Below are 17,235 nucleotides of genomic sequence, written 5' to 3' on the forward strand. Positions count from 1 at the left end.
TGTTTGGATAATAGGGAGGTCACAACTGAACAAAGCATAATTAATGCGGGTTTGCGTTTTTGAGGTTTGCGCAGAGAAAACGGATAATCGTTTGCACCTTCAAGCCTACTTCGGGGAGTGCATTCTCGAGACACCAGGAACTTTTTGTGTGGATGGGCGGCCAGAGCACGTTGGGGGTTTTCTGTTGGAACGGTGTCGTGTTGGCGGCCCCGGGCTAATGATCTTCGCAACTTCACTGTTACGCTAATTTCTATTATCACTGTAAAGCTGCTTTGAAACAATCCATACTGTTAATAGCGATATATAAATGAAGATGACTTGACTTGACTTGACTAATGAATGATGCATTTAGAGACTTTTATTCTATTTTGTATGCCTTTGACTAGGAACGCTCCAATCAGGATTTTTGCAGCCAATACGACTACATATTACTTGTCATGATGACCAAGCCAATTACCGATCCCGATCATTCAAGCTTTATATGAGTGATATGTAAGCTCTCAGTTGACTCATTGTTAAAAAGATTTGTTAGATAAAGTAATACCACATATGTTGACTTGGTTATATTATTTACAGTAATGTTTAAATAGTTATTTGAGAATTAAATAAATAAGCACAACAAATATTTTAAATAGGCCTTTAAAAAAGAGCTTAAGCAAACGTTGTCACCTTTATTTATATAGCGCTTTATACAATACAGATGGTTTCAAAGCAGCTTTACAGTTCAGCTGAAGTAAGTTCAGTGTTGATGCAGGTCCATTGTGAAGATCATCAATTATTAAATTAGTTTATTTAATCTTTAAGGCAGACAAATGCTGAAAAAAATGATGTCAGGCTACCCCAGAAGTGTGTGTTCTCTTGATGCCAAGAAGGCATTTGATAGGGTGAAGTGGGAGTACCTTTTCTTAGTTTTGGATACATTTGGATTAGGCCCGGTCTGACCAATAGTCTGTACTCTAGACCATTTAATTTGTACTGTGGGACTCGACAGGTCTGTCCTTTTAAGTCCATTTATTATTCGCTCTAGCCGTTGAGCCTTTAGCAATTGCCCTACACGAAAGTCAGCAGATTACTGGAATTACCCGTGGTGATGTTGAACATAAGGTAAAAACAGGTCAGGCATCTGATAAAATCGATCTTTAGATAAAATTGAGTACTTTTCCGAGGAAGATCCTGGCAGACCACTCTCTGATGACACATGGGACCAGATCCTCATGCAGGTCCACTCATCATCAGTGTGTGCTCGGTACTCGCTTATTCAGTTCAAAGCAGTACATAGAGCTCATGTCAAAAATGTACCCATGTGTAACTGATGTCAGTGTGTTAAGGGTTCACTAGTTCATATGTTCTGGACATGCCCTAAATTAGGGCACTATTGGCTATCTGTATTTGACACTCTTTCAGCTCCAGCACAGGTTAGTGCCAGATCCCCTAGTGGCAATATTTGGAGTTGCCCCAGAAGAGTCATGGTTATCAGCATCAATGTGTAAAGTAAAGTCCTTGCTTTTTCTTCCTTGTTAGAATTTAGAGCAATACTATTAAAGTGGAAAGAGGCTGCTTCACCCACTCACATCCAGTGGATCAGAGATATAATGTTTTTGCCTTGAAAAGATTAAGAGGATTGGAAAAACAATTCCTTAGGATCTGGCGACCCTTCATTGATTATTTTTATCATTCTAAATAACGCCTTATTATTGACAATATTTCTCTCTATTAAACCCTAAATGGATGCCAAACCAGTGTTTTTTTATTTCTTAATTTTTGTTTTGTTTTACCCTGTGCATATAAGTGAGTATTTATGTGTGTAGATATGCATATGCTACTTTAAAATTTTCAATTCTTGTTGTAATCAGTGGTCAGCATGGATGTAATCCCAGGGAATTTCTGGTGAGGGTCGAGGGATTGTTGAATCTAAATTTTGTATTGAAAAACTATTTTTTTCTCTCTAACTTTTAGCGGTTTTGCTGTGTCATGAGTAAACAATTGAGTAGGCTAAGTCGTAATCATTTACTCACCCCCATGTCATTCCAAACCCATAAGACTTTCATTCATCTTTAAAACAAAAATTGTGGTACTTTTAATAGAACCTGAGAGATTTCTGCACCTCTACTGAAAGTTTTTTTTGATACTTAAAAAAAGTACAAGACTTTATAAAATGAACCTATATGAATCGAGCGGTTTAATCCAAGTCTTCTAAAGAGACACAATCGCTTTATAGACCTTATGTAGCCCCGCCCCTTTTCAGCGCTGCGCTCGTTCCCTTTTGTCTTCCGGTCTGTATTTCCACAGTGATCTTGCGTATTTATGAATCAATGGCTCTTTTTTAAATCTTTTGTTAAGACATCTGCTTTAAACTTTACAATCCGCATGAGAACTTTCGTTAACTTTACATGAAGTAAATCCACTTCACCAGCTAATTACTCCTGGACAGCGATGCCATAGAGATATACAGAACAAACGGAAGTTCAAAGACAATATTCTGAAGATGGCTGCGTGCTTGTTTCTCTAGCGCATATGATAACATTACATTTTCTCTTTTATTCACAGATAAACATTGATCAACACACATCAAATATGGTTAACGGCAGCTCAACTGTACTTGCTTGAAGTGCAAACAAACCTCACTTACCCGCAGAAGCACTGATGTACCTGCATGACGCCCGAGAACAAACTTCATTGTTCTTGTGTGTCAAGCAAGCAAGTTTGGGCTTACGTTTACCATATTTTATGCGCTCAATGAATGTGCGTTGATCTATGTTTATATGAGAATAGAAGCCCAAATTAAATCTGTTAATCATATAAAGTGACCGTGTCTTATCAAAAGACTATTAGTAAACCGCTCAATCCATATCGATTACTTTTACAATATCTTCATGAACTTTTTGAAGCGTGAATGCTTTGGTGGAATGGATAGATATTTGAGTGAACCATTACTTTGAACATGTTTTCTTTACAGTTTTGTAACAAGCTGGACATTTATAAATATATAATAGAACTCTAGAGTGACTTTGCATGTTTGCAGTGGCTTTGTTGATTATGTGAGGAGAAACTGTACCATGTGCAACTGGGTGGATTATGGCCGTATTCTCATTCTCATGCTCATTTCCATTCTCCCCTCATCTGAATTCTTCAATAATCACTAACGTCGTCCCCCGCCCTCCACCTTCAGATTTGCTTGAATCTTGCACACATTCTCATACAGACACCTACTCGCACCCATCCTCCAAGGCTGGTTCCTGTGCAATGATGTGCATTGTTGTGTTGTTGTGTATGTATATGTGAACTGACCTCTCCCCTTCCATGCTATTGTTCAGCAGACAGATGCTGTCCCACCCTCCACTCTCATAATCCCTGTGATCCCAATCTCCACTGTCCCTGCGGAGCCCGCTGTCATCTCTCCATCGACGTCACAGGTCTTTTTTTTTCTTTCTCTATTTTCCCACTCCCCCCTCCCTTCTTTTTTTTTCGCTCTCTTCCTGTTGGTCATTTTTTCTTGATCCCTGCCATTCCACTGCTCGTTGATGGGGCTGAAGGATTATCGGCCCTAGAGTCGGGTAAAGTACCACGGCTCCCCTTGACTAATAGCATCTGCGTGTCAACCAGCCGGAGGAAGTGGAAAGCTCCACAGAAAGACAGACAGACAGAGAGATTGAGCGAGCAAGAGAGAGAGAGTGGATTTAATTTTAGGCTACTTTTGGCTCGTAATAGCATTCATGCTTCAGCATTGCATGTTCTGCAGTATAAAATGCCATGTACGTACGTATGCTGGCAGTGCTGTGTTAATCTGGTGTGAATGCCAGTGGTGGTAAATGTAGCATCATGTGGAGAGTAAGTGAATATACCTTTGCTGTGTAGAATGCTGCAAGCTTAACACAGCTTTTCCTTCTTACTGCATCTACTAAACGCTTCGCGTTCCAGGTTCAATTGGGATGGACTACAAATGTGCTGGAATCGATGCCTTAACTGGACTGTTTTCTCTTGCAGGCAAATCCTCCCCCTGTCGTGGTTAATACAGAGAGCTTGGATTCAGCTCCATATGTAAGTTTTCTTTTCACTTATTCACACTTTATTCACTTTTTTTTTTCATTTTGAAGTTCAGAATTCCCAAACTATGACCAGCATGCCACATAGTTTCCTTTTTGTAAGCAAGCTGTTATTGCCAAGTTACTTTTGGTGATGCCAGCAGAAAAAGGTGTAATACCTTTAAAATCAGATGGCATTCCCATTTTGCTTATATAATGTCATGGATTTTCGATAGAACCTGGATATTCAATAAGAAAAAATATTGGGCAGCTCTTGACTTTATATATCTTGAATTGATTGGATTGAGTGGGTATCCTGTACCAATATGGTGACTGGAATGTGATGCCTAGATACACTCTTAAAAATGTGGGTACAATAGCTTGTCATTGGCCCAGGGCCAGTACCCTCAAAGGCACACCTTTTAACCTAATTTATACCTAAAATGTTGTTAATATTATCCTAAGGGTACATATTACCTGTAGCAAAAAAAAAATAGTATTGGTAATAATAACCTCAAGAGTTCACATTACAACTCCAGGGTACTAACATATCTCTTTTAGGCATAAATAAGGCACAAAGGTGTTCCTTTAAAGATAGTGCCCCAGTGACAACCTGTTGTACCCCTAAAAAGGGTACAAATTTGCATTACATAATTCAATAGCTCATGCAGCCAAGGTGACGTCAGCATAAAGCCACTTCAGAGGCGGAGCAAGTTATTACATTTTGATGAAAGATCATGAAGACAATAATGTAATAATATACGAGGTCCTATAAGTGTAGTCAATATCTTAAACTCATGTTGACAAGATATGTTTTCTTCAGTCATATTTTATTACTGGATTCTGTATTTATTTTTCAGTATTTAGTACTGATTTCTTGACTTTGAGTCAAGTACCAGGGTAGCTCTGGACCTTCAATGTCACGTTAGCGTAGAGTTTGGAGTATCGTTTCTAAGGCCCATTAGTCAAGTGTGGTGTTCATTCAGCACTGTAGTGAACTGACATCTCTTGGGCTTGTTTTCCACTTCAATTCCCTTGAGTCTTCCCGTGGAGTAGTGAGGTCAGTAGTCTTGATTGTGCCACTCAGGGCCACTACGTCTGTTTTTCTCATCAAGCACCACACATTCAACCTCCACTTCAGCCTTTCTGCTGGATCAGCAGTGCTGCAGGTTCTGGGTAGCTTACAGAGCCTCATGGGACTTTTTGTCTTATGTGATCGGGGGACCGTAATTGACTCCTTTTGGAGAATAATGTTTTTAGGTTGGCTTGTTTAAAGGAAACTACATTATGTTGGCGGTGTTGCTGTGGCTCAGTTGAGAGGATAATTAAATCAGGCTAATATCTCTATCATTTATTGAATTGGTTGACTTGAAGGTTTATTAGCTACCAAAAGGAATCTGCACACCTAGTCATAAATTAAATAGCAAATTCAAAGTAACATGTGTACACTACTTTTCAAAAGTTTGGGGTCGGTAAGATTTAAAAAAAGACGTCTTGTGCTCGGCTTGTACCGGGGCTGCATTTATTTGATCAAAACATTCACATATGCTGATTTGGTGCTCAGTATTTTAATGTATAGTTAAAATACTATACATTACATAATATAAAACTACTTATCACAAATAAAGGTAAATCAATGAATGGAAATGTCCTTACTCATTATCTTAATGTACAGGGGGCTTTGTGAGTTTGCCACTGTCTATGGCGCTGAGACCAAACCAGACGCGGCCAGCTACAATGCTAACGAATACGTAGGCTCAATTCCTCTATGCATTACATAATCAAAGCTGAGTTCTTCTGGAAAATTGCTTTGACTGTAGTCACATATTGTATAGACACTGTGGTTTAAGGGTCATCTTTGTAATTTTAGACAGGAGGATTAAATAGATGTCAAAAGAGAGTCTTAAAGCAGAGAACTTAGAAGATTACTTCTAAGTTTGGGTCTAAAAACAGCATGAACAGATGTTTAGGAGCACTATTCATTTAAAAATGTACAGTGTACACAACAGTCTCCAGGCTCACAGTGTCCTGGGCACCAATATTTTAACCATTTATAATGAATCGCATAGTACTGCAGCACACCTGAGTGTATATTAGCACCGTTTGTTGCTTTTGTTGCAATTTCTGAAGGAGCGTTTAGACCCGGAAGATGTCAGACTTAACTGATTTAGTAGTAGCAATCTTTATTTGTCCCTTCACAGGGCAATTTATGCACGAGACATCACAAACACACATGAACTACAAAAACCCAGCCGTACATCAAATTTTCCTCATAACTTTAAGATGTATATTTTAAAAAAAACTAAACTTTAATATTCACCTGTATCCTTATGCTTCAAATGAGTATTTACAATCAAAACTGCATTTGATACGAACAGTCCTCTGCTTGGGGACTATATCGTCTTCCCGAAGGGAGGAGTTCAAGTTCCAAATACAAAATGTGATGTATATCATCTAAAATGGTCAACGACTTTCTAATATAGTTTTTTCTCACACAGAGCAGACAAAATTAAATGTACAGAGCCTGTCACTTTTGACCCTAGGTTAACAACTCTCTGCAATTGTGATCTACTTTTGATACTTGAGCCATAAAACCAACAAATCTCAGCAAAGGTTAAAACTCATTCAATAAAAGATCTATAAAAAATGATCAGTATAGATTTGTTTACATCAAAATACTTAAGCTTCCTCAAAATATATAACCGTTTCTGAACTTTTGATACTACAAGATTTTTATTTTAGTTTAACTTTTCATCTATAACTGTACTTATAGCTTTTGTGGTTTGTTCCTCATTGGACCACTCTTGGTAAATTCTCACCACTGCTGAACAGACCTTGCCGTTTCAGAAATACTCGGACCCAGACCCAGTCGCGTTGCCATAACAATTTGGCTCGTCAACATCTTTTCTCCTGCATCCTACACGTTACAAGAACGGATTGTTTGCTTATACCATTTAATCCACCCAGGCCTTGTTAGGAGTGGATCAGCGATATTCTCTTCACCTTAGAGAATTATTATTCTTATTATGGCTTATATATTCTTATAATCGCTTATTTAATGTTTTATTTGTTTATAGGATCAGGATATATGGCAAAAAATCAATAAGGAATCCATATATGGTCCCTTAAGATACATTTCTCTTTGCAGATTATACACCACGTGATGGGAATATGGAGCTCTGAAGCAGCTTTTCTGAAGCAGTTGCCAGTTTCATTCATTGTTTTGTTCTTCATAATACGAAGCAAAATATGGTTACAAATAGGGATGCACAAATTTTTTGACGGATTGATCATTGGCCAATATTAGAGTTTTTTAAATTTATTTACAGGATGTGTATTGGCATATATTAGATACATAATTGTGCATGTTCATTTCCTTAGATTATCTGTACACCATCAATGCTTTCTTAATCTTAGTTCATTTTTTCTTGCAGTGCATTATAATGTTGTAATGCTTAAATTCATTGTAGCATGTAAAACAACTGATTTTAGTTTTTGGATTTATTTTTATTTTATTTACACAAAATAGTAAATTGTATTATCTGCTATTTATCAGTTTTCGGCCATAACAAGAAAATTCATTGTGAATCCCTAGTTACAAAAGCTTTTTCCAAAATGTGTTTATCACCAGGCTGTCTCCATAACCAAAGTTGTTTTACGGTTAAAAGAATGAATAATAACAAAAAAGAATGAGATGGTGGAGTTTTACACGTTTACTTGGTCTGTTTGCATTAAGTTTTATTTTCCTGAACGAACTCTGCCTCCCTGTATACCCAACATGCAACGGTCTACTAAACAATCCATGAAATGAGTACAGTTCTCCTGTAAAAGATAATGAATTGAGTATTGAAATATGTCTCTGACATGTTGTTTTATTTACAGGTTAACGGTACTGAGGCTGACTTTGAGTATGAGGAGATTACACTGGAAAGGGTGAGTGGACTGACTAGTACTGCTTTTGTTCTCTGGTTTCTCCATACAGCAGGTCCTACAGGCCACTAAGGGGGCTTTAGTTCAAACCAGAGCACGTTTCACATGAAAAATCGGTAATGCGAAGGATGTCGTGACGTGTGAGCTGAACTCGAGGCTACCTGTAGTTGGTGGTCTGACTCTGAACTGAAGAGGAACTGTGCTGTGATTCACTTGCATGTGAAAGCTTCTCTGATTTGGGTCCGCACTTGTTCGAGCAGTAAAGTAACCTGCATGTGTGTTTTAGCTGATGAGGATGTCACTAGTTGAACAAAGCAGATGTGGGGGATGACAGTGGTGATTTACTCTGGATATGAGCGAGAGTGAGCCTGCAGTGTAATCGTGCAGCGAGTACAATCAGAGGAATCAAATGAGTGGCTCGCGGTCAGCTTTGCAAGCGACAGAAAGCCACCTTCACTTAACACACATACAGTAGATGCAAGTCGTTCACTCTGATGCGCATAATGGCAAAAAAAAACAAAAAACAAAAAACACGGTATATTGACCAGCGTCCTGTTTTCAATTAAGGATAGAGGAAGTTATAGCTCAACTGGGTGGTGTCAACTGCATGTCATTTTAATGTAATATAACAAAGACAGACAGATTTTTTTTTTCTTTGAAATGACATACACCAAAAGGTCATTCACAATAATCCGGTAAAGTATATGTGGTTGGTTTTGATTTAGTATTGACTGATAACAATTTGCATAGCGTGCAGGACAATAAAACAACAACTGTAGATTAGAGCTGAGCAGTGTGCAGATGAATCTTTCTAAAGTTGTATCACAGATCTCTCCCCTCTGAACAGCTTGTGCAACACTGACTCGGGTTACTGTGCACTTCTCCCGCAGCCATTCCTAAAGTACAAGCGGATACACAACCAAAGCTTTAAATACTCCTCTGCAGTGACTCCATTTAACAGCTCAAAGTCTGTCAATTAAAATTCAACACATCAGAGCCATCAGCGCTTGAGAAAGAATGAGAAACGCTCTCCCGACTAACCAACTCGCTCTATCTCTGCGGAGTTACCAGGGAGGAAAAAAGAGCACCATCTTGCCTTCCACAGTCAAGACTTAATCCCCGACTCTGCCTAAGGCCCCCCCCCCCCCCCTCCCCTTCTCATCATGCTTTTTTTGTGACCCAATTCAGCACTGCTCTGTAGTGCACATTTATTAACTCTGCATAAATAAACAATGCTCCTCCACAAGCTGTTGTCAGCTCAACTTTAAGCCTGCTTCTTAATCGCAATAACAGAATAACTTGATGTTGCAATCCACAACTGGAGCACTGGAGGTGTTTTTCAGTCAGGGCATCGTTTCTTCATGCACTTTGTCTTCTTGGCTTATAATAAGTTAGCGTGTGACCTAAAAATCCACATTATTAGAGCATTCTTCTAAACATGTTTTGAGCATCACTGTAAAAGGCAGTGAAATAATAACAGTATTAAGTATTATAACAAATTCTGGTCATTGTTATTGACTGAGGGTTGACTTTAACTGTGGTAAGAGCTATTTCTCTGTCCAGGGCTACAACAACAAATCAATAAAACCAATACAAATACAATACATATCAATGTGAAGCTAGTTGACAGCAGAGCAAGCTGTAGCCCTTTTTATTGTGGCATTTATTTTAGGACTGCTAACAATTATTTAGATTATTTCTCAGATTTATTGGATACAAATCTATTTCTGTATTCTTTAAAAATGCAAATCTAGCTCACTGTTCTCCTGCAAGCAATGTGCAAATAAATGCCATAAAACAGTTCCAAATGTATGAATGTAGCTGCACTATACATGTGCAAAAATGTTTAAAATATAAACATTAAAAAACTGCAACTTTCTCCACAATGTTAAAGCACCATGACTAAATAAATTAAATGATAGATGTGGGATTTTACTTAAATATTTTAATATAAAGGTAAAATGCAAGTTGTGAAAGTTATGTACTCAACTCAGGCACTTTAAACGGTACAATCCATACCATAGAGTTTTATTAAACGTGGCCTTTGATGTCAACAACAAAACATATAGGGAAGATTTTAATGTATTAGCCGATATAGACTGATATTTTTTTATTTGTTAATGAATTAAGGGTAGCAAAACAATCTTTTATATATAATTTTCCTAAAATGCATTTACTCTCACAATTAACTCACATTTTTGTTAATACCACTCAATGAATGTAGAAAAATTGTATTAATTGAAAATGCATTGCACAACAACATGCTAATAACGTCAATCGCTTATGTGTGTCAGCGTCTTCAAGCGAAGGTCTTAAGCAAACCCTGTTAATACACATTTAGTGTCGATTAAATAAAGAATTATTTCTTCACTTATGTAGTGTATATAGTATATATTTGTGTACTGTGTATGTGTGTGTGTGGATAGCCCTGTTCGTCACAGCCAGCACCGAAGACCATTTTTGGTCTAATGGTCTAAAGTCTAATGGAAGTTCAATTCACATTTATTTGTACAGCTCTATTGAAGTCCAGTGCGTGGGTAGTTTTAAACCAGCGTTTACTAAAATTATCCCCCAAATATGGTGCAGTGGTTCCTTTATTACTTTGATCAAATAATATAATTAACATAATAGCCTAAATAAATGAAATATGACACGTATTCCAATGCATTGCATTCATATTTTTTAATTTCCATTCTGGCCTAAATGTTGTAATTTGGCTTAAAGTGTAATTTCAAATGCATCACCATTTTGCACATCACAGTGGATTTTAGCCGACATTATGTTCCCCTAGTTGCTGACCAAAGCATAGATTGATGTTTTAATTGATGTTCCTCCAGAATCTAACTTAAGGTTTCCTCTCCTCTGCTGTGTAGGGGAATTCAGGCCTGGGCTTCAGTATCGCCGGTGGCACGGATAACCCTCACATTGGTGAAGACCCCAGCATTTTCATCACCAAAGTCATCCCAGGGGGCGCCGCCGCTCAGGACGGGAGATTGCGGTAAGGCTGTAAAAGCCATGGTTCTCACATGTTTCCTGGTTTATTCCTGTTGCTTTTCGTACTTTAAACATTTAAACAAAACATTACATTGAAAATGCCATGTGGTCAATGACCCAGCAGTTTTTAAGCATCGTGACATAAGTGCTAAAAATAGTTACAATTTCTACTTATCGTTCTATTCTGTTGTAATTGGTGTCTTACAAATCTCTCTTAGATTACAAATCTAATCACAAATCTACAAATCAATTACAAATCGAAGACAAGCGTCTGATCAGGGTCATGTGACCACACATTCCTTATAACAATATTTTTTTTATTTACTAGTGTGAACCTTAATGTTATCTAATGCAATGACGTCCAGACATGTTTTAAATGTGTCCAAATACTTGGATGTACATAAGGACAGCCTTCAGTAAAAACTTTTTTAAAATGTCTGTTAAAGTCCCTTGTGAACCAGAAACTGCAACCAACTTTACTTCATTTTTGTCATATTTTCCAAGTGAAGCGGAATATTGAATGGAGGGCATGGTTTTATTTTAGCGCTCCTCCTCTCCATCCCTCTCTCATAGCAGACTGAACCCAAGCTATCAAATTGACGTCATCAAAGAAGGAACGCCATTCCAGACCAGAAGCAAATTTTGATTAAAGATTTACCACGTCAAACACATTTTTTTTCTGTGTATTATTAACGGATTAATTGTTCACCACAAGACTAGTAATGTGCGCTAACAAACTAAATAGGGTCAATTTTGATTTCATTAGGACTTTAAAATCAATTCGATATGTATTTCGATATGAGATAGTATTGTATTGACCATTGAGCATTGTAATAGATTTCCTCCTCTTACATGTTTTGTTTGGGGATGGATTTTTCCTGTTTTGGAGTGGTTACTAAGTGATAGAGCCCTCCAGTGTCTCACTGCTGTCAGAGGCTCATTAATGCAGCGCTACTGAGGTCCTGACAGCATCACACTGACAGCTCAACACACACACACACACACAGAGAGAGAGAGAGAGAGAGAGAGTTTAAAGAGCCAGCCCTGCCACTGACTGCATGCTTTTTTTGTAAATTGAATTGTGTGAAAGAGAGAGTTAATTAATATATGTCATAAGAGATACTTTGATATACTTACAGACTGTAATGTATAATTGTATAACTTCAGTTTGTTTCGATGGTCTTGATAACTTACTTTTATAGCTATTAGCTTGTAATCTGTCATGCCCAGTTAGAGCTGTCACTGAGAATTGAATTGTAGGTAATTGTGTTAATGCTCAAAGTTTGTATTCTTTATTCTTGTGTGAAGATGCTGTGTTGAAGTTTTGCATTAATGTTATCAGGTCAATTTGCATGAACATTGACAGAGCAGGCAACATTCAAAATGAGGAACATCACCAGGAGACTTTGCATTCAGTAACAGCTTGACAAAGCGATCCTCCTCAAGATGTAATGCAGGGTCCAAAGAAATCAGTGTAAAACATAAATCTAGCGTAACAACAGAGTACAAGATGAAGTCCTTTCTGCTCCACTAGCGGCACTAAACAATGACTGTTGTTTACTCAAAGAGAGTCCCACTCAACTATTGGTATCTAAGTGTTGCTGTGTCTGGCTTGTCTGGACGCTCAAACAGCATCTTGATAGTGTCACAAAGCGACAATGTTTATACATGTCTGGGAAATCAGTTTATAAATGTCTTTATGTATAGCTGCCTTTACATGTTAAAGGAAACTCCACCCTTAAAATAAAATTCTCTCATAATTTACTCACCCTCATGCCATGCCAGATATATATGACTTTCTTTCTTCAGTGGAGCACAGAGATTTTCTAAAAAAGTAATCAGAATCTGTGAGTCCATTTGAAGCAATGGGATCGTAACCCAAAAGTTGACTCCTCAAAAACCACACAGTTGACCCCAGTTGATGAATCAATGTCTTCTGAAGCAAACCGATTGGTTTGAAATGATAGATGAAAGAAAGTCATACAGGATAGGAGAAGTTGCAAACTTCAACTCTTGAGTTTGCTGTCGATGGTCAGTTTGCCTTTGTGATGTCTTGGTTCTGTTAGCTGTACTTGAGAAACAACACAGAAGAAGACTTTTGATGATTGACTTTTGCTGATGACACTTGATGATTCTTTTCGGTTGAACAATGCGAGAAGTTAAATGGGACGGTGATGTCCACACACCTCTCGTGCATGTGTTTGACCTGTGCTTTATTCCACACAGGGTGAATGATGTGATTCTGCGAGTGAACGAGGCGGATGTCAGGGACGTGACCCACAGTAAGGCTGTGGAAGCATTGAAGGAGGCAGGGTCACTGGTCAGACTGTATGTCAGGAGGAGAAAGTCTGCATCAGAGAAAGTCATGGAGATCAAGCTCATAAAAGGACCCAAAGGTACAGTAAAACCAACCAACTCCGCATTACTGCTGTTCATCATTGCATCTTATTTTAGACTTTTAACAGTGTAACTGGGATATTAAAGGTCTTACCAACTCTAAACGTTAAGTCAGTTTTTAATTTAAATTCGTAATCTTGTCAGTTTTGGGGATTCTGTGTTTCGATAGGTCCGTACTTATTTGTGTATGCATTTGGTTAATAACATTGATTAGACAAGTACAACGTGTGGAGCTCGCAACATCTTTGTGTTTGAATCTGTTCATCTATTTAGTTAGCATGTTTTCCATCACTGTTTGATGTTTACTTTCAGCATTTAGAGTTTGTTTGGTTCTTTTTTTAGAAAAAGATACCAAAAACGTACTCATTAAATCTTCATGATCATTTTTCAGTTGCAGAAATGTTTATTTTATTCTAGGGCTGGGCGATATTACGATATTATCGTATATCGACGATGTCTCCCAAGTATGTCTCCCGATTATAACATTCGTTTCTAGACGATAATCGTCAATATAAAAATGATGTGTTCTGAGCTGCGCACTCAAACAACGAGCCGCCTCTCACACAGTGCACGGACATACACACAGAATTATATCTCACAATTATCCTTAGTATCCTTTGTTAATTTAGAATCAAATAAACATGAACAAACATCAGAAGAATTGTTGTTTCAAGAAAGATGTCAGTACACACCTTTTTTCAAGTTCAAAAATATCCCCGTAAACACAGTCGATTTTGTCTTCGGTTGAGAAAGAAAAATACTCGCTGCCACCATTAATGATGATCAAAAAACAAAGGAAAACGAAAATAACTCACTGAACTTTTGTAACTTTAACTAACATTGTATATGCCCGTTTTTCAGTGCTGACTGCTCATGGCAACATGAGTCTGTGTAGCCGCGACCTTAAATGTGTTCCCGGTCATAGCCTACATCCTTTATCCTTACTTTCGTAATTTTGTTAAAACATTTTTCTGGATTTCTTGATCTTTAAATAATTTTTATTTTATTCATATGCTATTCATTTTAATACAACTTTGTTCTGCAGACAAAAAAATAAACTATCCTGTTAATTCAGAAAAGCAGAGATATAGCCTACAAACATGACCATTGTAATTATAATTAAAATTACGCTATATTGCAAACGGATGAAGAAATTTAGTTGATTTGAGTTTACAATGTTGGCAGCTCTCCAGCTCCCTTACAGGCTATATTGGAAGCGTTATACTTTAGATTTATTTCAATAAAAATAAATAATAAAAGAAACTAAATAATATCCAAATATAACTTTTAATGACTTCTGTCTCGAAATAAATAAAGCTATCATTTTTATTTCGTAAACGGCTTAATGTGACCTTGGAACTCTGGAGGAGGGGAAAACCCGTTTTTGCTCATGCAGAACGAAAAAAATCGCTTTTAATTCCTAATTTTAGACAAATAATAAATATAGTATAGTTTAAATACAAGTTTAAAAACAGCGCTATATATTAGGAAATTAAACTGATCATCATTAAATCAGGCGATAGGTAGGCGTACCGCCAAAAAAGAAAGAAAGAAACATCGGACCTTATGAAAAACAAATGGGCAAGACACCTTGTGGCACCTTGTTTCATTTCAAAGTGTATAAATGTGGGAAACAGTGCTTAACCCAGGGTTAAAAGCAATTTTATCTCAGGGTTAAAAGCAATTTTATCTCAGGGTTAAAAGCAATTTTATCCCAGGGTTAAAACTATGCTAACCCAGGGTTAAGAATAGCATGAAAAAACTAATTATACTGTTTTTTTTTACACTGCATAAAATACATCTTGCCAATCAACAATGAAATGATTGATCAGAATTAATGTGCATCATGTTGCAAGTCTTAACTTCACAATAGACTTGACTACGTAGTCTTTAATGTTCTTAATTGTTATGTATAGTTGTAATCAAAATTATTCAACCCCCATTGCAAATCAGGTTTATTGGCAACATTTACAGCCTTTCAGCTGTTTGCAATGAACAAATAAAACAAAAGTAATTTAAATAGCTCCTCAACACAACACATGTTTCAAGTGGTTTCCCCCAATTCTACTGAAAATGCAACTCTTAATGACTTCTGCAGTCTCAAAATTAATATTTAACCCTTTCATGGCAAGCATCTTTAGTACTTAGTAGAACAACCTTTTGCTGTGATATCTGTAAATTTTCCCAATAAATCTGATTTGCAATTTGGAATAATTTTGATTACAACTGTATAAAGTTATAATTGTGGCTCTTGCTCTTTTAAAAAGGATAAATAGCGTATAACAGAGTTTTAGTTTCAGCCAAATGTGGCATTTTCTAGGTATTTATTCCTCCTTAATCGAAACCTCTAGTCCTTCCCAGCATTACACTGAGGAAGCAAGAGTGCTGCTAAATCATTTCTTCTAACTTTATCCGAGTTAAGAGTGTACTATTGTTCACGCTTTAACTAGAGACCATAGACATTGTCCCCTCTTGGGAAATTATACACACACACACAATACGCAATGGGGCTATTTTAAGGCCAGCCATAAAGTTTCCACAACACTGCAAAGACTTTAAGCTGCTGTTGCCATGGAAACATTCCCCTCCCATGGTTTTATAGACAGTTTTTTTGTATAATTTATGCAACAATTTATTTTTCTGTATTCAAATTTAAAGATAACAGCATAGCGTTTTTATGTTGTGTGTGAGAGAATGTTCATTATGACGGATATTATTGATTATTTAGCTACTAACAAAAGCTTTTTTCTCATGTTGATTTTTAGGTGTAGTGCCAAATGTATTAGAGCTAAATATAAATGTTGTTGTCGCCATCAATTAACCTTTTGTTTTTCGTCTGTATCTTTGTTTATCCCAGGTCTTGGTTTCAGTATAGCAGGGGGTGTTGGGAATCAGCACATCCCAGGGGACAACAGCATCTACGTCACTAAGATCATTGAAGGTGGAGCCGCACACAAAGATGGGAGGTTGCAGATAGGAGACAAACTTCTTGCTGTAAGGAAAAAGGACAGTGCACATTGCTGACCATGTGCTTGTTAAATAGACTAAAGTCTGTGTTTGTGTGTGTTTTGGTGGTCTTAGGTGAATAGCTCCTGTCTGGAAGAGGTTACCCATGAGCATGCCGTGACTGCCTTGAAAAATACCCCAGACGTGGTCTACTTGAAAGTGGCTAAACCCAATAGTGTCTTCATGAATGACAGTTTTGCTCCTCCTGACATCACCAATTGTGAGTTCCTCTTTAAAATTACATGACTAACATCAGAAAAGTCACAGATTGTATTCGTATTGTATCAATTAATGGTAAATACAGTGAAGGCGTTGTCAGGTAGGCAGATATTTAAAGCACAATGTGTCGCAAAGTCTACTAATAACACACATGCTGTATATAAGGAATAAGGTAAGTTATGTTATGCATTAATACCATTGAAAACTCTCTCAAACATCTCTCAGTCCCACTGCACATAAGCTTCGATGGAAACATTTGTAAAAGCTGTGAAAGGTTGGTGGGGGTGGGATAAAGTGTGGTACTTGTGCAGACCAGATTGTTGCGGTGTGTGAGGCCCATGCCCGGCAGTGAGTGTATTGATCTGTGCTCTGTTCATAGCCCTGCCAGCAGGAGCACTAATAGGCCACAGAGGGGAGGACTAAACTACTATCGATTGCTCTTGACTGAACGTGCCACCCCCGCAGCCATTAAAGCCCACGTTGTGCTTAAGTGCAGAGAAGATGAAGTCACCGCAGCACAAATGCCCCTCCGTGCGTCTTCCTGCCCTTAAACATGAGACTAATGACTCAGAGTAATGCTGAGGGCTGGGATCTCCCTGACAATATCATCTTTATGTGTCAATCAACTAGGGATGTGCAAAACACACGTTCAAAATAGACTAGTTGG

At 37.6% G+C, this 17,235-nt stretch overlaps 1 protein-coding gene across 50 annotated transcripts in view; it reads left to right on the plus strand.

The window, feature by feature from the left end:
• Positions 1–17,235, plus strand: part of dlg1b (discs large MAGUK scaffold protein 1b) — a 110,716-nt gene that overhangs the window by 63,997 nt on the left and 29,484 nt on the right. For 31 of the 50 annotated variants that reach the window (XM_079614348.1, XM_079614349.1, XM_079614350.1 and 28 more), the window contains 7 exons: positions 3,315–3,413; positions 3,985–4,038; positions 7,905–7,955; positions 10,826–10,950; positions 13,173–13,342; positions 16,201–16,337; positions 16,425–16,569. In XM_079614348.1, the coding sequence (XP_079470474.1) occupies positions 3,315–3,413; positions 3,985–4,038; positions 7,905–7,955; positions 10,826–10,950; positions 13,173–13,342; positions 16,201–16,337; positions 16,425–16,569 (781 nt within the window). The remainder of the gene's footprint in view (positions 1–3,314; positions 3,414–3,984; positions 4,039–7,904; positions 7,956–10,825; positions 10,951–13,172; positions 13,343–16,200; positions 16,338–16,424; positions 16,570–17,235) is intronic. The other 19 variants (XM_079614338.1, XM_079614344.1, XM_079614345.1 and 16 more) reach the window with 2 other exon arrangements.

Source organism: Phoxinus phoxinus, assembly GCF_949152265.1.
Source record: "Phoxinus phoxinus genome assembly, chromosome: 5".
NCBI lineage: Eukaryota > Metazoa > Chordata > Actinopteri > Cypriniformes > Leuciscidae > Phoxinus > Phoxinus phoxinus.